Below are 22,385 nucleotides of genomic sequence, written 5' to 3'. Positions count from 1 at the left end.
CCTAATTTTCATACAAATTTGGTGCATTTATGGTTACCTTTTGTTGTCATATTTCTTTTTTTTCCCCTTTTTGCTTTTGATACACAGCCTGCAGCTTGTTATTGGGAATCAATTTATTTAAATTCTTGAATAGGACCAAACATAAGAATGTTATCGCCGCTAACTTTACACAGAAACTTGGTTCCAAAAAGTGAAGCCAATGCTGAAGTGCCTTAAACTTGCATTCTTTCTAACAGCCAGCAGGGGGCGGCTCCTCTGGTTGCAAAAAGAAGTCTGATTGTATAGAAGTCTATGAGAAAATGAGCCTACTTCTCACTTGATTTATTACCTCAGTAAACATTGTAACAACATGAGTTTTTGGTCTCAATCGCTAGTTTCAAGTCTTCTTCAATACAGCATGATGTTCATTTAGTAAATTATGGTCCCATTTAGAGTCAAATAGGCCATAAAGCAGGGGATGCTTTAGGGTGTGGCTACCTTGTGATTGACAGGTCGCTACCACGGCATTGTCCGGTCTGGGTGTTGTCCGTGTTTTCATCTTAGAACTTTAACCCTTTCACAGTGTTTTCACAGTGTGTTTTCAGTTAATTGTAACATTTTGGTTGCCTAAAAATAGAGTCTATGTGTAAAACCCTACATGTTTTATAACACAAAAAAATACCACAGTCAGTTAATGTATCTCCAAACAAGGAATCTATCAGTATCATGAAAATAAGTGAAAGAAATTGCATTATAATATTCAGTACATGGGCTGTTTTATCAAAAGACTCATTATTAGAGTAGCATTGTGTGTCTGTATACGCTTCTTCTTGTTATGATGCTAATGAGACTGTATAGTGCTGGAATATACATTAGACACAGGCCTATTGAAGTAGGACTATTTTAAATACAGAGACGTCACGACAAACTAATTGGGCAAATACTCAGACATGCAGAAACCACCTTACACAAGCAGCTCGGTCCCGAGGGGCGGAAAAGGCATCTGCATGTCCTTTGCCTTCCCAGTTTTTGTATTTGATTGAGGGATTTTGTTTGTCAAGATGAGTTATAGGTTAAAAATAATCCTCATCGTGAAAACAAAGTTGTTTGTTTTCAGCCAAAAAATGAGAACCAGCCGGAGGAGAAAAGGAATGTGAACTTCACATCAAACGGAGGACAGAGCGATGCAGGCTTGTTTGTTTGTGCCCGACTGCAGCTTAAAGATGATCTAAAGACTGCTGTATTCGTAGCTGTTCTTCTTATCCAGTAATGAGTTTTGGCTCAGTCTGCACAAGAATGAGGCCAAATACAAGTATAGGCTGATTGCTGATTTGATTCCTGTTTTGCCTGACAGTTGGTCTGCAAGGCTTTTTTGTTTTTCATAATGACATCGTTTCTACCAGCCGAAATGTGTGGTGTTTTTTGGTGATGACAAGTTGTCACTAGAATAGGAAAAGTAACAAAACTTCTCCTGTTCACGAGGGGTAATTTATGACTTTCGTCCCATCAGGGCTGCTCTTTCTGCGACCTCTAAACTCTACGACAGCGTGGATGATTCCCTCCACCGGCTCGTCCGAGTGTCCAACCAGAGAGGTCGCGACCTGGAAGCTCTGGGACGCCTAGCGGGGCTGGTGGACAAACTGGAAAAGGTGTGTGAGGGAGGAAGAGTGGGATTTTTAGTCTCATTTCACAAAGCTGGCAGACTGTTAGCTGCTGCTCAGCGTCCAGCATGGCACTCTCTCTACATGAAGGATGTTCACTGCTCTGACTCCACCCATCCTCTCCACTGTTCCCAACAGGGATTGGATGGAAAGTCCCTGATTTGCTGGTGTTTACTGATGGCTGTGTTTTCTCTAAAATGTGCTTCTTCTTCTTCACTCTACTCCCTTGTCTTGCTCACACACAGCAACACAGATACAACATGTCCAATGCAATACAGTATACTGGAAAAAAAGGTTTATAAATTAGGGCTGCTCTATTATGGCAAAAATCATAATCATGATTATTTTTGGTCAATATTGGGATCACAATCATGAAAAAAATGTATTTTTAACAGTGGGTTTTCTTGAACTTTAAAATATTATTTAAAATAAAAATGTGGAAAATATAAAAAATAAATAAAAAGAAAATAAATTATATATATTTAAATAAATTATATAAAATAATAAATAAATAGATCAAATTAAATTAGATCAACTTTGTTGTAATGTTAGTGCACTTCCACAAACTACCAAAAACTATTAAACTGAAATATTATCTAACTATCTATCTATCTATATATACATATAGATCGACTATTGTTGTAATGTTAGTGCACTTCCACAACCTGCTGAAAACTACTAAACGGAAATATTCAAAATATAAAAATCTAAATGCATATAAATAATGAATAAAATAAATTAGATAAAAATAAATAAGTAACTGTTGTAACTATGTGTAACGTAATGTTAGTGCACTTCCACAACCTAGCAAAAACTACTAAACAGAAATATTCAATATAGAAAAATATAAATATTAGGTCTGTCAATCGATTAAAATATTTAATTGTGATTAATCACATGATTGTCCATAGTTAATCGCAAATTAATCACACATTTTTTATCTGTTCAAAATGTACCTTAAAGGGAATTTGGCAAGTATTTAATGCTATTATCAACATGGGAGTGGGCAAATATGTTAAACTCTTAAACTAATAAAAATATTGAATAAATATAAATAATTAAGACCAAAATAAATTTGATCAAATATGTTGCAGTGCACTGCCACAACCTACTGAAAACTCTTAAACTATATTCAACATATTACAGTGATGTAATACAGTTAATGACCATCTTCTCTTTCACCCCTACAGTATCTCCTTCCGCTTTATATTTCTGTACTTCCTTCGTCTCTCTCTTTGTCCCCCATGTACAGTAAATGCCTTATGTCCTCCTCTCACCCCTCGCTCCCTCTCTTTATTATACCCCAGTGTGATAAGGAGATTGAGCAAGTCCAGTCACAGCTGGAAGACTACAAGGACCCTCCTCTGTCCCTCAGCAGACTCTCACTCAAACAGCAGAAATTCAAGACATTCAGAGAAACAGCAAATGTGAGTCATTTTTTCGGTACAGTATTTGTTAAACCCGTCGTACAGCATAGGATCATCTGCATATGTGTGTATATTTGTTTGTATACTCAATATATGTTAGAATGTATTATTTCAATGTCGTTGGCTCACAATCACAGCATGATTCTTGAAATTAAAGCCACTATGTGTAGGATTTAAAAATTCCTTACTTTGGCGCCATTTGGTGGTAACATCAACAATGACATGTAGACACAAAGACTGCACCAATTTTTGCCACAAACAAACAAACAAAAAAACAGAAAGTTGTCCCATCAGAATAATTTAAAAGATTATGTAATCTCATAAAACTTACGCTCCTGTATTTGCCACTTGTGGTCAAAGTAGACGCTGTTTGGCAAATGTTGCGTAGGGTTAAACTGGAACTATTACATAAACAACAACATTGCAATTTTTGCATTTTTTCAGATGTCAATGGTTGCCTTCAATACTAACATGCTACTTAGTGTGGACTTTTTAGTATGACCAAAATCAGCGGCGCCGGAGTGAGTTTTGCAGTGTGTGTGGGGGAGGGGGGGGGGGGGGGGGAGGGCTTTGGATGACGTAATACACTCTTCGTCATCAGATTTTGAGAGACTGCGGTGGGCATGCTCCCTTGGAAGAAAATTATGAACATATTAAAGCTAAATGCATCAATCTGGAGCACTTTGAGAGCAAAATTACGAGGCTAGATCTATAAAGAACACGGCGCTCTAGTAAACAATTTTATCATTAAGGTTTTATGGTTATGAATGCTGATGGCAAGAAGTCACAAATCATAAGCATGGTAAACAAGATGGGGGTGCCGCAGACCCCTTGCACTGAGTGAGGACAGTCCGCCCCGGTTGACAGTCGCACTGGGAATCTCTACAGGGAGAAAGGGCGCACTGTGCAGCGAATGTGGTTTTCTCCCTTCTGGAGCCGCTTTAATGTCCTCTAAAACAATACCAGTCATCCTAACTCAAGGAAAATGAATCCTGTTATCACTGCAAGGCTAAGCTATAGATGTTACTCTGAATTATACTGAAAGACTTGAGCAGTCAATGGCTAAAAGTTTAAAATGTAAACAGATGTGTTTTCAGCCCACTTTGCTGTTCAGTGGTATCTTTGCCATTCTTGTGGATACAGGCTAATGTAGAAGTTTGTTCCCAGCAGAAGCAGTTCCCATTATTGCATTCATGATTTCCCAAGTGTATCTTGTCAAGCCTCTACTGTAAACACTTCAGGGTATTTTTCCAGGCCAAGGCCTCACAGTGGATCTCCCTGAACCCTTTTAGGAGCTGCACAGCGAGACTCTGTCAGTGCTCAGCGATTTGGAGGGCTGGTGCGAGCTGGACTGGGCCGGCCTGAGCGCCGTCCAGATCCGACTTCCTCCGGTCAGGGAGAAGCTGAGAGACATGTCCCACTGTCTGTCTGACTGCTGGACCACCCTGGATAACACACAGAGGCTGCTGTCCACACTGACCGAGGTAACAGGAAGTTGTCTGTTATGCACACAGGAAGTCATGATCGCACATTTCAAATCGTCCTGACAACTTTTGTTTCCTGTCTCCTGTGCAGGCCACCCAGTGGTGCGAGGTGGTCTATTCCACCTCCTCGTCGCCTTCTTCCACCTGCCCTCTCGCCTCCCTCCCTCCGATCCCCCCGTCCCGTTTCCAGGACGCCCGTTCCTTAGCGATAGAGCTTGGCGGCGGGGCGCTCCTGGATCTCTGGACCCAGACGGTGGAGCGCTACCAGCGCACCGTAGCGCAGGTTAAACCCCGGTTCCTCCAGCCTGACAGGGGCCAGAATCAGGGCCAGGGGAGGCCAAAGACGCCGTCCGCCAGCAGCGTTTGGGACCTGATGGGTTCTGAGGGAGATGGCGACTGGGGATTGGGAGCCGGAGGAGGCGAAGGGGGGATGCAGTCCTGGGGATCCCTGGCGTCGCTGTTCAGACCGCAGACCTGCTCCACGTTGAAGATAGGAGAGGAGAAAGGGAATAGGAAGGAGGGAGCAGGGGGAGGAGGAGCAAGCGGAGCTGGAGGAGGGAAGTTCCTGCACAACCTTCTGAATCCTGCAAAGAAGAGCGTGAGTTTGTGATTCATCCTCTTGTCATGTTAAAGGGACTGTTTGTAACTTTTTAAGCGTATAAATGTACCGGGTCGGGATCCCATGCGCGCTCGCATATGTGCGCTCGCGTGTGGCTGGAGTCACTTCTCCGCTGCCTGCTTGCCTTCACTCACAGACAGCGCGCGTTCTCGCTGTCTCGCTCCACCTCTAGACGTGAACGCGCGCTCACTTAACCCTGCGGAAGAATTTGTTTAGCTCTGAGAATATCTAGTGAATGTACAGTGGACGTTTGTGCAGAAATAACTGCTGCAGCTCCTCCAGACCAACAGAGGTTTTCCGTGTCTTGTGAAGTGACGGGGCTCCGCAGCGAGAAACGTTATCGTCTCCGACCAAAACTCTGGTGTCTCCCTGCGGGCGCAGTTAGGAGGTGATAATGTTTCTCTTCCTGCTTCAGCCCCAGCACCAACCCGCTTTTTCTGCTTCAGCTCCGGAGGCTGAAGCAGGAAAAGCCAACACTAGGATCAGCAGTGATTCATGGAGAGACCTTCGTCTGGTCAGCTAACATTACTGCCAAGCAGGTGAAATGTAGAGTGATATTGTGGTTTTAGCTGACGTGTGTCACCTCACTGTTTTGAGTGATGCTCGTTCATGTCTATGTAGAGCGAGCACAAGCGCGAGCCCGACGCTGACTTTCGTTGACTAAACGGTCACAGGTGTCGCTGTTAACAAGCATTTCTGAAAGTTACAAATAGTCCCGTTAAGGGACAATAATTGCAAGAAATCTAACAATGTCCTTCAAATTTCAGCCCACAGAGGCCCCGCTCCCCTCCAAGCCGCCCAGAAGGCGCCACCCAAGCTTTGACCTCCAAGCTCTCCTGGCTCCCCGCAGAGGCACGGCCACCCCAAAACCCGCCGAGTCCCCGACGGGCGGGGCGAGCCGCAACTCCCCCATGTCCTGGCTGGGGCGACGGGCGCAAGCTGACCCGGTGATCACCACTAGCATGGCAGCAGCCATCCCTGGCTGGGGCGGAGGAGGAGGAGGCGGAGGAGTGTTAATCCGAGGGGTGGAGGTCAGCAGCAAGGAGGTGGTGGACCACACAGGGTCGCCACGGCAACACGTGCTGCTAGGGAGGACCGAGAGGGAGACGGGGACAGATAGGGCCGGATCAACTGCACAGAGGTGCCATTTTTCTTCTTTTACTCCTTTTTTATTTCTATAAAATGTCCTTCTTCTGTGTGGGAACTTGTGTGTGAGAAAAAAAAAACAGCAGAAGGTCGGAGTTGGCTGAGAGCTCCAAAACAAGACTATAAATTACAGTAAGAACTGGCCAGGCTGAGATGAAAGAAAGAAGTGATTCATCCTTTTTAGCTACAGCTGGAGTGTGTTTCAGAACGATTTTATCGGTCAGCATGCAATCAGATAATTTGATCATACTAACTGTTTGATCTCGTGGCCATTGCTTGCTAGGGCTGGGACGATTCACATATCTCCCGATTCGATATTATCACGATACTTGGGTGCCGAAAAAAAATTACGATACATAGGTGAATCGATTTTTTGTCCCATCCCTATTGCTAACTACTATCTTCACTTCCTCTTCCTTCACTTCTCCTCTTTCTCCCTCTTTTCGCAAATGTACTCATCGCCTTATCATCTCCTCGTTTCTAGTAAACTGTACCTGCTCTGGTGCAGGATGCTGAGTTCAGAGAGGCAGTATGTGGCCATCTTGAAGGGCGTAGAAGAGACCTACCTCCCGTTACTGGAGCTCTCAGACACCCCGGCCTCCATCAGGGGGAAGGCAGACACCCTCTTACCCAACTGGGCCAGCCTCAGCACCTTCCACTCGCAGAACCTGCTCCCGGCCATGGAGGGCGCTCTCGTGCAGAGCTTGTTGCAACAGGACTGCTTCAGCAAATATGTAAGTTTCAATCTGGGCTTTATTTATGTTGGTATAGCCTTTCAATTTTGACCACTGGGACCCAGCCGCTCTGGCTTGTGACCCCTTAAAAAGTGGCTACTTGCAACCACTCATCACAGGTCCCATATGTCTACGAGGTATGAGCAGCTCCACCAAAGAGTATTGTATTTCATGTTCTTATCCCCTATACCATTAAGAACCTTTAACCTTAGGCCCTGTCGGTGGTGCTGACCCTCAGGTTGGATACCACTTATGCATTCATACAACTGTGCATTGCAGGACCAAAACTACAAAAACGGGACCCACGTTTTTTTTTTTTTAAATGTTAAAAGACTGATTTGTAATTTTACAGGAAATCCCCTTATGAAACAGTGTTAACGTTTAAATTTACCACGTGTTTCAAACTGTTTAAAAATTTGAGCGCTCGAAACATAATTGAGAATGCAGTTTTGTTATATGGGAGCGTAATTTTGTAGGAGACAGGGTTGGTCTGTTGCACGCCACATTTTGGCCATTCTCAAAAACTGACATCCATAGAAGAGTTCGGTCTCATTTTGAACCGGAGCATCTGCAGATTAAATCCATACCCGATATGTTATGATCCACTAAAGTTAGGCACGATACAAGATTAATGAATCTCTGTTTCCCTTATCTTCACCGCCAACTTTTGTAGTTTATTGTGTGATTGATTAAAGGCAGTGAAAAAGTAGAACTTTGTCTTTACAAAATATTTATATTTCTTTTGTCCACATCTCTTTCTCACATACAGCGGGAGCAGTTTCTGCAGTACTCCCACTACATCAGGAATAAACCAGAGCTGGACTCCCCGCTGGTCACACAGGCTGCCGACTTCTTTAAGGTGAGAGTAATCATTTTGCTGTGGTCTAATTAAATCCTTGAATATCTAAAACATCACCTTGTAGTTCCCACAGAGATTTCAACAGAAGTGTTTCAATCTGACCAGTTATTCCTCCCTGCTTTTCAACTCCAATTAAAGAAAAGCGCCCTCACGTTCCTGAATCCATACACATAATAAGAGTGTCAGGGTCATAACTTTTTTATTTAGTTATTTTCTTTTGAGAAGATCTGTTAAACCACAATATGAGAGCATCATTATGAGTAATTTTGGAGCACATCACAAGCACAAAGCAATTAAAGTTGCTTTATTCAATGGTTGCTGCAATTAAAAATGAGCTGTATACAGTAAGGCTAATTACATGTTTAATGTACACTAGGAAAGCCAATTAAAGGCGGATTATAGGGAAAGTAATTTGAGCTTGCAAGCTACAATTAACGAAAACTAATGCATCAACGGCATCGTGAGATTACTGAGAGGACTTTACAAGGAGAGATCACAGTGCTTAAGATGTCGTTTTCAAGTGTCTCATAAAGGAGCACTTCTGAGAAGCCGCCACCAGGAGGCGGTGTGAGTTCACGTCACGTCCCAGCAGCAGCTTTAAAACAGCTTGAACACATTGTGGATTATGGCTGCAGGAGGGTTTATGGTTATCATGATGGGACATGATGATGGCGGTGAAGATTGTTATGGGGATGAAGACGGGAACAGCACATGTGGCTACTTAGACATGTGATCAGTGGAAACCCAGAAGGAGAATGGGACTTCACTAAGAGAGAAACAGATTGAGATGTCGTTATGTTTGGATTTTTTTCGACGAAAAATGACTGTAAAATCAATTTACTTTAAGATATAATGAACAAAATATCACGATTACACGTCTTATGTGGTAAACCAAAAATAGAGTGGTTTTGGTTTGTTGATTTTTGTTATTTATGCGTGATTTGTATTATTTATGTTGTGAAAAAAGAAGCTATACAGTCATAACTAGTGTTATTTCATAAATAGTGTAATTTCTAACTGAAAAAAGGGACAAAAAATATCATAATTAGGGCAGGACGATACTTCAATATGATAATTTATTGTATTTCAATGGAATCATATATTGATGAAATCATATATTGAGATATTGTGACACAATTACGTTATCTACATTGATAATAGCAAGCACCTAATGACATAAATGATCAAAACAACTGATCAAATTCAGCTAAAAATCTAACTATTGTCTTAATCTGATTACTCATGTGCATACATGTAAACATAGTCAGTGTATAGCTGGAAATATTTATTAATTTTTTCTCTATAATTTCACTTGAAAATGTTAATTTCGCACTTTAGTTCTTAATTAAATGAGAAAATACTCTTTTCATTTGTCAAGTATTTAATTCACACAGGAGTACACAAGAACAGGCTTTACCATGTGGTTATTTCATATACACTATTTATTTATTGAATTACCAGAAAACATGCTATATTGTGATATATATCGTTATCGAGATAAAATGACATATATCGCGATAGAAGATTTTGACCGTTTCACTAATTTCCTCTCATTTGGTATTTGTCAAAATGTACCTTCTTTTTTCTCTCTGTGCAATGCATTATGGTAAATAAACCTAGGTTAGTGATTTAGATTGTACCAACCCGATCTCATGGGAAGGCGTATAAATGGCACAACATTACAAGGACATTCCACGTGTCATGAGAACGCATTTTAGCCTTTTTGCGTGTCATTTTTACGCCACAAAACGAAACTAACATTGGCAGTTTAGGCAACAAAACCACTTAGTTAGTAACCAGTAGTTCAGGAAAAACATCATGGTTGGGCTTAAAATAAGTACGTAAACTAAGCAAAATATGTACAGGAACGTTACAGAAGTATAGAAAACACATCTCAAACGTCATTAACATAACTTAAAAATAACTCTACAACACTTTGGGACACTAACACCGGTCTCCTCGGGGGCCGGCCCTATAGGCGAAATTCGGATATAATATAAATAAACAATTGGTCGCTGATATTGTTGGCTTAAAAGTGTTAGGTCAGTTTCACTACAACAAGAGTTATTAAAGTATATTTATTTATTTATTTATTTATTTATTTATTTATTCAATTGTTCATTTGCTACCTCAATGCAGAAAATGAGGAAGTGCGCCCACCGGGATTTTTTTATTTTTATTTTTATTTTATTTATTTATTTTTAGAGGGCGACCAGCGCCCCCTAGAAGGTGGCGCCCTAGGCGACCTAACTAGGCGATCGCCTACCTTAAGCCAGCCCTGGGTCTCCTGGTTGAAAGTCCTGTGTTTGTTGGACCCATCAATCATGAGTCTTTCTCCCTTTTTATTCTACATCACTCTTAGCGTAGCATATTTACACAGATGCGTGCACCACATGGCATACAAATGACAAGGCAAAAGCAAGGGGTGCATTCTTATTGTCATTCATACACTATACAGTGCGAACAGGCTGATTGTACACTTTGCGGCATTGTGGGATCAGTTTTTTGTGCTGTTTAAGGTATTTTATAGTCTGATAATAGAGATAACTTTTCTTTTTCCTGCCAACCCCCGTCTTCTCTCCCCTCTCCCGCAGTCCAAACTCCCCACAGCCTCCCCCCTCTCTCCCCTGTCCTTCCCTCACTGTCTCCTGGCTCCCACTCAGAGACTGGAGCAGTACTGCGAGGCCCTGGAGGAGCTGGGAGGGATAAACCCAGCCTCTGATTCCGCCCTCTCCATCCTGAGGCACGCCCAGCAGCACGGCGAGGACCTCAGGGCCAGCGACCTCATCGCCGGATGTCCGGTGAGAACGCGTGTCCCAGTTTATGAATCAAGTCCCACTTTCTTTTCTCAGAGGGAAAGAAACTCATCTCTATGAGGTCAGGCAGTCGGAAAAAGAGAAGGGAGTGTATTTGCTTTTATCGCTTGAGTTCATTATTTACAGTCTTTTGTTTGTTTAAAAAAAGGGAACTAGTTTATTTTGAATATAAAAAAAGTACAAATGCTGTTCAGGTTAAACATGTTTAAAACGGATTTTGTTTGGATAACCAAAAGCTCATTTGCACTTTCTCCAATGTCTATCTACTACTAGATGTTATGAGGTTATGAAGTTTATTGTGAACTACAATGTTTAACATCTTCTTGCATTAAGAAACACAACAACTTTTGAGTGTGTGTGCAGACCAGTGAAAAGTGAAGCCAATGAGGAAGTGCCTTAAACCTGCATTCTTTCTAACAGCCAGCAGGGGGCGACTCCTCTGGTTGCAAAAAGAAGTCCGATTGTATAGAAGTCAATGAGAAAAATGAGCCTACTTCTCACTTGATTTATTACCTCAGTAAACATTGTAAACATGAATTTATGGTCTCAATCGCTAGTTTCAAGTCTTCTTCAATGCAGCATGATGTTCATTTAGTAAATTATGGTCCCATTTGGAGTCAAATAGACCATAAAGCAGGGTATGATTTAGGGCGTGGCTACCATGTGACTGACAGGTCGCTACTACGGCGTTGTCCGGTCCGTGTTTTCCTCTTACTTGTTTGCTTGCTTGTTTTCAGTTCATGAAAGTTAATTGTAACATTTTGGTCACCTAAAAATGACTTATTCAGCGTTCTTATTCACCCTCTCGTGTCACGTCTGGTTGCAAAAAAACAAGCTGGCGAAGGCCAAAACGCCAAACTCAAGGCTTCAAAACAGCAGTCCACAAACCAATGGGTGATGTCACGGTGACTACGTCCACTTCTTTTATACAGTCTATGGTGCGGACTTAAAATCCAGGTGAAAATCCAGTCGGTTTGAACAGTTATGCTCGTTAGAATCCTGTTTTGTTTTTTTAATTATTCATTAAAATCTGAATTTAAAACAACGAAACTGTCTTTAATCTTACTCTGAACACAAATAGGGGAAAGTAGCAAATAAAAGAAAAGAACGTGGGTGAAAAGACAGACCACTCGTGAGACACTTTTGTACCACACTTGCGGTTATTATGGATTTTTTCAAAAAGTCAGAAAACACCACATCCACTTGCCCCATATTGTGCTATTCTGACACAGCAGTATCATTCAGAGCTAGTCGTGACAAACGTTTGACACCCACACACACACACACACACACACACACACACAACTACACTCTCCTCCCCCTTTTGAGCAAGGGGAGAGATTACGGCAGCACAAACACTTCCATTGAGCTACTTCAAAATCGCGCTGCAAAAGCTCTCCAAGTGAAAAGACCATGAGTGCAGGTGTGTGTATGGGTGGGTGTGTACGTGGGTGTTCATGATGTGTGTAAAGCATCACTTATATCATGACCCACACCATCTCTAGAGGTTTAAAAATAAAGGTTCTGCGTGACCGGTTGCTGGTAAATTATCGGCCCTTTTCATTTTATTGGCAGAGCGGTTACAGTTGAGAAGATGTTCGCCTGATATGTTTGTGTCTTTGCTCGTCTAGCATTGAGTCCTTAAGGAGCGTTACATAAGATTTGACTTTTATCAGCCTCTATCTGCCTCTGGTAGGAGTCGCAACAACATCACAAAGTCCTTTAACCCTGTAATTGACATGAACAATAAAGTCAAATTTGCACAAAAGACGTGAGTCAGCTGGCCAATTAGAGCAAAGATGCAACAGACAGAAGAGGGAATGTCACTACGTTAGGCACTGTAATTATAATACCGCTTTGTACTTTTCTTTATTGACTCGGCTTTTCAGTCTTTGTAGCTGAAATGTCTCTCAACTCAAAATCGAAAATTTGAGAAGGTGACAGAAAGAGGCCAGAAAGTGAGTGTTTAAAACCCAAAATGAGTTTTTGTCAGGTATTAAAGGAGTCAATAACCCTATGAAGACTTTCATTATTCACTTGTTTGCTACGGAGCACCAAAATCTTTACGCACTGGCCCTTTAAAATGTTCCAAAGAGTCTAAGATTATTCACTTGTTTCCAAAGCGGTTCGTTATAAGAATCCAGAACTGTAAAAAAACCAAAAATGGATCAGTATCACGTTATAATGTGAAAAGTTTGTTGTTATAACTAAATGTTTTGTTCGCGTTATAACAATATATTGTCACGTTATTATGACATACAAACTTATCACGTTATAATAAGAAACTTTTTCTTGTTATTACAATACTATTTTTCTTGTTATAACGTGAAATGTTACACGTTTTAACAATATGAGTGATGATCATATTATAATGGTATAACTTAATATATTGTTATAACGTGAAATGTTACACGTTTTAACAATATAAGTGATGATCACATTATAACATGAAATGTTTTATGTTATAACAATAAGTTATCACGTGTTAACATTACAAATTTCACATTATAACAAGAAAATTAGTACATTGCTATAACGAGAGAGTTTCTCGTTATAACGTGATAAGTTTGTATGTCATAATAAAGTGGAAATATCTTGTTATAATCTGAAAAATATCTTGTTATAACAATACAATTTTCATGTTATAACTTGATACTGATCCGTTTTTTTTCTTTTTCTGGTGTGGCAGCAATAGACTTCCGTAATAATCTGCTTTTTTTGTTACATGTTTCAAGACAATTAAATGAAACAAAAAAAGATATGATTTAACACTAAATTCAAGGCTAATTGGCCTCTTAAGATATAAATTAAAATGGTATCTTTTGCAGATTAAAGCCGTGGGCCTGACCCTCAGGCCAAGATAAGTGCATCCTAACATGCGTGTGTGATTTCAGGTCCCGGTGGCGGAGCGCGGCGAGCTGGTGCGGCACGGCGAGCTGACGGTGTGCGGGGGAGCTCGAAGGAAACGGGCAGGCGTGAGGAATGTTTTCCTCTACCAGCACGTCGTTATCTTCGCCAAACAGAAGAGCCCCATCCCGGGACGCACTGCCTACAACTACAAACACAGCATCAAGGTACACACCTCCCCCTTTCTTCACTTAATTTAGAAGATACAAAAAATTTTAACTTCATTTTGCTTTAAATTTGACTCTTTCAGTCCAATTTTTTTAGTCTTTAGACATAGTTTTTGTCTTTGTTTCTCAGTCCTCTTGACTCCTTACATGTTAATCCTCTTTCCCCTGCAGACCGGTGAAATGGGCCTGACCCAGAGTGTGGGTGGGGAAGGAGTGAAGTTTGAAGTTTGGGTCCGGCAGGCCCCTCGAACCAAAGACTGCGTCACGCTGCAGGCGAAGGACAGGGAAGACAAGGTGGCCTGGACTCATGACATTGCCCATCTGCTGTGGACACACGCCATCAACAACACAGGTACATTCTGACTTCTGCCCTCAGAAGCCTCAACTTTAGACTCACATTGTTAGAAAAACTTCATCAACCTAAAATCGGCGCAAAAGCTGTATGGACTTTCAGATGAGCGGTGAGCTACATTAGCTGCTACCAGCATAATGATTTGTCAGCATTTGAGTTGCATTGTGGGTAATGTGGGTGCCAGATTTTGACAAGGAAGCACTTGAACGCACCGCAAACACTACACCGACTGCCATTCAATATGCTGAATCGGCTGAAAAGCCACCGACAAGGGCAGACTAGAGCCGACTAGGGATTTATTCGGTGAGGACATTTTCCCACCGGTTAATAAACTTGTAACACCGGTGTTACTGATTACACCGTTTTCAAGAAAAGATGATGCTCAATTTGTGTGGCGCGCTTACTTTGATCTTTAACCTCGGGCGCCGGTGTGTCTGGCCTCTCCGGTCGAGCTTTCGCTGCGGGGCCGCAGGTTTCCACCTGGCGATTGCCTCATTAACTTTATGCTTCCCTTATAGCATTGGGGTTTAAATAAAAAATATTGCCTAATAGGCGCTTTTGCTTGTTGCTATGACGCCAAATCCTCCACCATCGTCTTGTCTGTCAACTCTCTCATGTCCCCTTAGAGTGAAATGTAACTCTTGCTACTCTGTGTAGTTTTTTTCCTTTCAGTTTGTAGCGTTCGTCGTCCGACTATGTATAGTATTGATAACATGTCGCCAATACACAAAAATAAACAAATTTATTTTTATAAAAAAAAGCGAAACGACTGTGGGGGCGGTGAGCAAGTATGTAATCGTGTGTGCCCGACCACTGTGTAACACCAGAAACACTGACTACCGCGGCAAGCCTAGCACCAACAGTAGGGGACAAACCGCAAAAACAAGTCAGTTGCAGCAAAAGTAATAATAAATTGGTTCTGCAAATTTTCTTTCTCAAATTGTCCACATTTTTTTTCACTCATAGCAGTGTCTTGATCTTGTATCCCACTCAATTCCTGCACACAATCCCAGCATACACTGGATGTGAAGCAGGAAAACACCCTAAACCCTGACTTAAAAGGGCATTCTCATATTTCATAATGAATCCGAACATTGTTGTGTGGACAAGACATCTGAAACTATGGCCCAAGACACTGTGCAGGAGGTTATATTAGTCCAAGTTTTTAGTATTTGTTTAAAAGGTAAAAGGGGGACTAGATCAATCTGATTCTTCTCAGTGTAACTTTATCTGGTTTGTCTACTTTCCTACTGTATGACGAGTAGAGAACACATAGAAACTATCAGCACCAGTCCAGTCTGCTGTTTGATTGTTGTTCATTTGTTTATGCACAGCTTTCCAAACACTGCTGGCTATCAAATGTCACATCCACCTCCTCGTATCCATAAAACCTCAAGGATGGCTTCCTGTAGTTGGCTCAGATTACAGTATCACACTGGATAAAATGCACTGCAGCTGCGTTAAAAAAGGGGGGCTGGTGTTCAAACGGCATTGTACACAAACAGTAAACAAGCTGTATTTTCCCACATAGACGTGTTCTTCCCTTACCCTGTTACACCTGTATAATTTAATAGAAATATTCAGTCATTATACCGTAATGTGCTTTACATAAGAACATACTGTTGAGTACATTATGTGATGTCTTTATAAAATTGTATTATGTGTTTTAAAGGTGCTATTGATAACATTCAGCCACTAGATGTCACATTCTCCCTCCCCCGTTCCATTGCATTTACATTTACTTCACAACAAGCCGTTGCCAGACACGTACCGTCAATCTTATTATATATTATTATATTATTATTATATTATACTATTATAATTTAATTATAATTTAATTATAATTTAATTATTCATTATTAATAATTATTATTCATTATTAATATTATTAATATTAATTATTATTAATAAAATTCTTGTTAATTTTAGTTATAATTATTATATTATATTATAATAAGTTTTCCCAGGAAAAGCCATACTTTTATTCGGCACCTTTCTAAAGGCTCTGTGGATGTATTTTTTTTGTTTTTTTAAATATTCATCCAACATAAAAATGTTATCAATAAGACCTTTAAAAACAACTTTTTGAACGGTTTCTTTTCCCAGAGTTGTGTCTGAAGGAGTCACTCTGCATGGGGATGTCCAGTAAGCTGCTGCTGGACGCGACAGGAACTCAAGGATCAGAACTGGACTCCATCTACAGTCTCAATGACAGAGGTAGGCTCAGAAAGGGAATACATGTGGAACAGGAACTACAGGAGCAGTGTGCTCTTCGGGGAGTTGCACAGGAAGAAAAGCATTTGCATGAAAGATTTGAAATGGTAATGTTAAGGAAAACTCTTTGACCTAGAAGTGAACTGACAGGTAGGATCACTAAAAGTGATCAGTGTAGAGTTTTCATTTGAAACCCCCTCATCTCACCTTACAAATGCACAAACCGTTTTTTCAGTTCAAACTGTGGCTTCAGGAAGTCGGTCGGTTTTATGTGACCAGATCGCATTACTGGATTGTTCAAATATACTTTCCGAGCTGGGAGTGATGTGGGCCTGAGATTACAGACAGGAAACTAAATGGGTCCTGGGTGTTTCTCCCCATGTGACATGGTAAAAAACGTGGTACATGTCTTTTTTTCAATCTGGCGCCCCCGGGCTATTCTATGAATTTTTGATATTTGACTCACACGGAGACATTTTGAAGAGCTCTGACGTGCAGAGAATATGTAGTTCAGTCAAAAGAGCACCTTTTACTCTCCCACCACATCCTTCAGTCCTGTGTCTCCCTTAAACTGTGACTTTATCCTGCTTCCTATACTGCATCCGTAAACAAAAAAACATCCACTGGTACACTGTTTCAACAACTACTTCAGATTTATATTGCAGTTGTTGTATTTTTCTTAATATGGTATTATATTAGTGGTGGTACTGTAGAAGTATTGAGATACTTAATTAAACTCAGCGATACGTGAATGAAAAAATACTGAATTACGGGTAAAAGTCTTGAATAAAATCGTAAGTAAAAATACTGAAATATTTGCAAAATATACTTTAAGTTACTACGAGGAACTTTTAACTGGTTATGAAACAGTTAATACTGATTCCTCCATATGACCTACATAAGTAAACAAGACCATCAGCGAGAAGATTGTCTATCACTATTAGCCCTATTAGCCTACATGGATGTGACGGATTGGTCTTTGTGGTATTTGTCCCACCCATCCTCCATTGTGATTGGACGACCGGGTAAAAAGTGACGAGCACAGCGTTTTACCTAACGTTGAACATTTTTCTCGGCGACCAGAAAGTGTTTGTAGCCTAGCGTAAATACGCGCCGCTGCCATTGCAAATAATTCAAAAAAGAAAAGAAGTGAACATCGCGGTTGTGGCGGTTGCTTGCCATCCCCTCTGGTTGGCTTTTCAATAGCATTGTATTGCAATATTGTGGTTATTGTGACAGCCCTAGTCCGATTGCTCACAAAAAAACACCTGAGATTGGCATTTCAATTGCCTCTACATAGCTCTCAACATGGCGACGGCTGAAGGGGGAACCGGAGAGTGGGTGCTTCCACAACGGCGCCGTCGGTCAGGATCAGCTCGAACCGTCGTATGAGAGCATAGTGGCGGCCGTGAGCTAGCTATAGCGAGCTAAAAATACTGAATTACAAGTAAAAGTCCTGAATTTAAAAAAAAAATCTTAGGTAAAGAGACTGAAATATTAGCAAAATGTACTTAAAGTATCAAAGTAAAAGTATAAAGTAACAAAAAATGGCAAGCATTTCATACTGTGAAGTATTTACTTTTACATTTAATCCATTATTCAAAACATAGTGCTACTTTAATGTTAATGTAATGAGGATTTTGACCACATTGCCCAAATATTCCTGTACACAACTGGCCAAGATATTTTCTGAGTAGCTACAATGCAGTTTGATCAATCTAAAACTTAAGTGTAAACATGTTCAATGTTCAGACAGCGATATGAACTAAGAGAAATCTGCCAAATCTATTAGAATCCATGAAAAAAACAACCAAAAAATTAGCAAGAGACATGAAAAATCATGATATTGCTCTTACTATTATACTTAATGCTATCAGCAACATTAGCGACCTCCCCACCGACACATAATCAGCAACAGGTTCACAACCGGCTGAACACACAGAGTCAGCACTCCACCTGAAAAACAAGGAAATTACCAACTGAGATAGAACCATGAGAGGCAGGTTGAAGGTGTCACAAAAAAAAAAAACTCTTGAACACACATCACATATAATCCTAACCCAACATCCACACACGAGGTCCGTCCACAGGGTTGAAATTGAAACGAAAACACACAAACTGAACTGTAATTCTTCACATTCCAGACCCAACCATCCAGTCTCCCAAAGGCCTCTGTTTGTTGCCCGAGAGCCAAAGTGATTTCCCATTCATGGCTGCGGTGTAATGCGCATACTGCTCACCAGGTGTCTCATTGAGAGCAGCAGCTCAGGATTTCAATGCATGAATTGTCCTCTGGGACACAACGCTGTGTTAGAAATTCATTGAACAGGATGAGAAAAAATGCCTTCTCTCTCTCTCTCTCTCTGACTCCTCGCTCTTTGTCTCTCCCACACCCAGTCTCTCTACATTTTCCATTTCGGGAAAACATTATGATGCAGTGATTTCTTTGCATTATAAAAGTGCATACACAACAATTCTAATGGAAATGGGGAAACAATCCATGCATGCAAATAATGTCTGAATGCAGGATGATATCGTGTTTTAATATTTGATCCACAAACTGGAGCAACAAAATACATATTGTAAGTGTAACACCTGCTAGATATACTGTATTTTAGATGTTGACCTGTAAGCACCTCTCTGTCTGTCTGTCTCACAGTCCACAGTAGCTGCTCAGACTCCTCCTCTGTGGGCAGTCAGAAGGAGGGTGGATCTCCGGCGTCTGGGAGGGACCCCAGGAGAAGCTCCGGATCCACAACTTACTCCCAGGTGGGGTCACAGTTTTACCCGCAAAGTGGATGAAAACACTTTTATTTGCAGAAATGACTCAACACATCACCATGTTTAAATATAGATTTGAAATGTGAGGAATGTTAAGTGGAACAACATGCTTTTTCCCCCCAAATATCTGGAATCTTTTTTGGAAACTTTCCCAAAAAGTTCCTGATGTGACTTCCTGATGGTTGATCGGGGTATAGTTTGCTGGTCAGACTGCTAATGAGTGCAGCATTCTTTCAAACCATGCATGCACTGGCACTAGTTTCAGTTCAGTCAGCCAACTCACATAGAATGGATTATTATGTGAATGTAGAATATGGACAGCATTGATTTTTGGTACTCAAACACCAAACTCAGCACAGCCTGTGGGGAGTGATGATACTAACTTCCAGGGGTGGGGGTGAAAAACCGATATAGCACAAGAATTGCGTGGCAATATTGTATTGATACACCGACGTCGAGTATCGATCTTTTTTTTAGTAGGGCTGTCAATCGATTGAAATATTTAATCGTGATTAATCGCAATTTAATCACATTTTTTTATCTGTTCAAAATGTACCTTAAAGGGAGATCTGTCAAGTATTTAATACTCTCATCAACATGGGAGTGGGCAACTATGCTAGCTTAATGCAAATGTATGTATATATTTATTATTGGAAATCAATTAACAACACAAAACATTGACAAATATCGTCCAGAAACCCTCACAGGTACTGCATTTAGCATAAAAAGCATGCTCAAATCAGAACATGGCAAACTGCAGCCCAACAGGCAACAACAGCTGTCAGTGTGTCAGTGTGATGACTTGAGTATGACTTGCCCCAAACTGCATGTGATTATCATAAAGTTAGCATGTCTGTAAAGGGGAGACTCGTGGGTACCCATAGAACCCATTTTCATTCACATATCTTGAGGTCAGAGGTCAAGGGATCCCTTTGAAAATGGACATGACAGTTTTTCGTCACCAAAATTTGCATAAAGCAAACATATTTGCCCACTCCCATGTTGATAAGAGTGTTAAATACTTGACAAATCTCCCTTTGTGGTACATTTTGAACAGATTAAAATGTGCGATTAATCGCGATTAACTATTTTAATCGACTGACAGACCTACGTGTGGCACCTACCAAACGGCGATGTTTGACGAGTTGGGAGTGAGAACGGTTTTCCCACAGAATGTTTGTTTTCTTGTTTATTCCAAATGAGCTTTATTCTATTCTCTATTCTGTTGACAGTTGTGAAACAGAAAATGTTCCCATATACTCAGAACATTCCCCTGAGTGCTCTCAGTGTCATCTGTAACATCTCTCCCTATTCATTGTCTATGGAGCCACTCCACACTTTATACCCTATGACATCACAAGTTTGAGTTTAAGCACTAGGATTTGGGAGAGAATGAATTTTGAGAATGGGCGTAGTTCCCCTTTAAGTTAAATTGTATGCACAACACTTTGTGTTTCTGCATGTCAGTTTTTTTTATTACTATGGTGTGAATGTGAAAAAAACAACATGTGTTATTTGTAGGTTGTTTTATGACAGAACCAAACCAAACCCCCAAAACACTTAGCAGGGTGCGTCCCTGTGGGTTAGGGGTTGAAACGCCGACCATGAACCGCAACATCTCCGGTTCAAATCTATCCTCTCTCTCTCTCTCTCTCATCTCTCTACTACTGTACTGTCGTCTAATGAAGGTATACAAATGCAAAAAACAATAGAATGGTTTGCCTCCATGCGATAGTGGACAGGACAGAGGAATGGACGAGAAATGAGGGTGAGAGAAAGCAGGGATGGCGTGAAAACAAAGGTTCCCGGAGACAGTTGCAATCAGAAATCGCTGAAATGTGTCATTTCCTAATCAGTAATTTGCCTGATCTTCATGCATGGTTCTTTTCTCTAGGGAGGGGTGAGTGCATTCAAAAGCCCATTTGGATTTTTACATTTTCTACAGCACTATCAATTTCTCTCTTTTCTCATGTATTATATATTATACATGAGAAAAGATGGAGACTTAAATGTCCCTCAGCTACGGTGGAATTGCAGCCATTTGAATTGCAACTTGTTTACGATTAGCGGTGGCGACAACTGCTGCAGGTTCATTGAGGCGATGTATATGAAAAGGTGTCTTTCAAACCACAAAAGCACATCTATATGTTAGTAACGTGAAGACAGTGAGGATGCATCATCTCAGCTGTGAGGAAGGAAATCTCCATGGTAGAGTTTAAATGAATTTGCTCTGTGTGCACACACACACACACACAAACACACTCTCAATCTCCTTATCTAGCAAACAGAATATGACAGATTGGCAAACAGACTGCGCTGGGAACAGATTGACAGACAGACGGACACACGCGGCCCAAACAGATAGGGCAAACACACAGACAGCGATACGCACATATTCAACAACAGAGGGAGGATTGCCGCTTGTACGCGCACACACACACACACACACACACTTTAGTGCGCAGAATACAAAAAATGTGACTGTTTCTGTTTTTCTTTATTCCTCCTCAGAGTCAGTCTCCCTCTACAGCTGTGTAACTGTCATCTCAATAAGAGTAAGTTACTCTTTTTATTACATCTCTGTGTTGTTGCTCTCTTTATGTCACTGTATCCCAGCACTTTCTGATTCTACACCTTTTACTGGTTCTTTTTCTACTGAACGAAATCACAAATGTATCCTGAAGAATACTTAAAAAGCGGGTCCATTATTTTAAAGTCTGTAGCTTTTTATTGGTGTTCCTTATGTATCCAAATCCCAACATTCAAATTTTGGTTGACGCACGTAGGTTTTAGTGTCAAAAAAGCCTTTCTAAAAACTTTTTCCCACGTGACCTGACGTAGGTTTCTGCATGATGACTTCTACATATACAATATATATTCATCCTTATAGCGTATTACATACAGTAATTTAGATGGCGGTTGGCATGCTCCCAGTTTGGAGAAGCAGGCAGGACTAATGTCACGGAAGCTAAGCAACTACTGTGGACACCACGTTAGTTTGGATCCGGAAAGTCACACAATAACACAAACAAACTACCCAACCGATGCAGCGGTAGACCAGCAACTCACTTGTTCTGTGAGGTAAAATTACTGTTTTTGTGAATGGAGTCTGGTGGCTTTGAGGACAGCAATATAACAGCTTCAGTTCCCCGTTGGAAAGGGCTGTCTGACGGCGAGATAAAGCGGTGAAAATACTCTAAATATAGCGTCGTATATTTTTTTTTTAGGTGGCTAAAATA

The 22,385-nt window shown here is 40.9% G+C and overlaps 1 protein-coding gene across 1 annotated transcript in view; it reads left to right on the top strand.

Annotated features, from left to right (window-relative positions):
* Window positions 1-22,385, top strand: part of arhgef40 (Rho guanine nucleotide exchange factor (GEF) 40) — a 52,673-nt gene that overhangs the window by 26,497 nt on the left and 3,791 nt on the right. Inside the window, exons 14-26 of the mRNA XM_037758151.1 lie at window positions 1,490-1,628; window positions 2,948-3,067; window positions 4,360-4,551; window positions 4,643-5,149; window positions 5,938-6,311; window positions 6,801-7,050; window positions 7,820-7,909; window positions 10,504-10,710; window positions 13,620-13,799; window positions 13,971-14,151; window positions 16,258-16,368; window positions 19,025-19,134; window positions 21,658-21,701. Coding sequence (XP_037614079.1) covers window positions 1,490-1,628; window positions 2,948-3,067; window positions 4,360-4,551; window positions 4,643-5,149; window positions 5,938-6,311; window positions 6,801-7,050; window positions 7,820-7,909; window positions 10,504-10,710; window positions 13,620-13,799; window positions 13,971-14,151; window positions 16,258-16,368; window positions 19,025-19,134; window positions 21,658-21,684 — 2,488 coding nt within the window. The 3' untranslated portion in view covers window positions 21,685-21,701. The remainder of the gene's footprint in view (window positions 1-1,489; window positions 1,629-2,947; window positions 3,068-4,359; window positions 4,552-4,642; window positions 5,150-5,937; window positions 6,312-6,800; window positions 7,051-7,819; window positions 7,910-10,503; window positions 10,711-13,619; window positions 13,800-13,970; window positions 14,152-16,257; window positions 16,369-19,024; window positions 19,135-21,657; window positions 21,702-22,385) is intronic.

This window comes from Sebastes umbrosus, chromosome 22 (genome assembly GCF_015220745.1).
Source record: "Sebastes umbrosus isolate fSebUmb1 chromosome 22, fSebUmb1.pri, whole genome shotgun sequence".
NCBI classification, from domain to species: Eukaryota; Metazoa; Chordata; class Actinopteri; order Perciformes; family Sebastidae; genus Sebastes; species Sebastes umbrosus.
The sequence above is the reverse complement of the archived record's forward strand: the minus strand, read 5'-3'. Positions and strand labels throughout refer to the sequence as shown.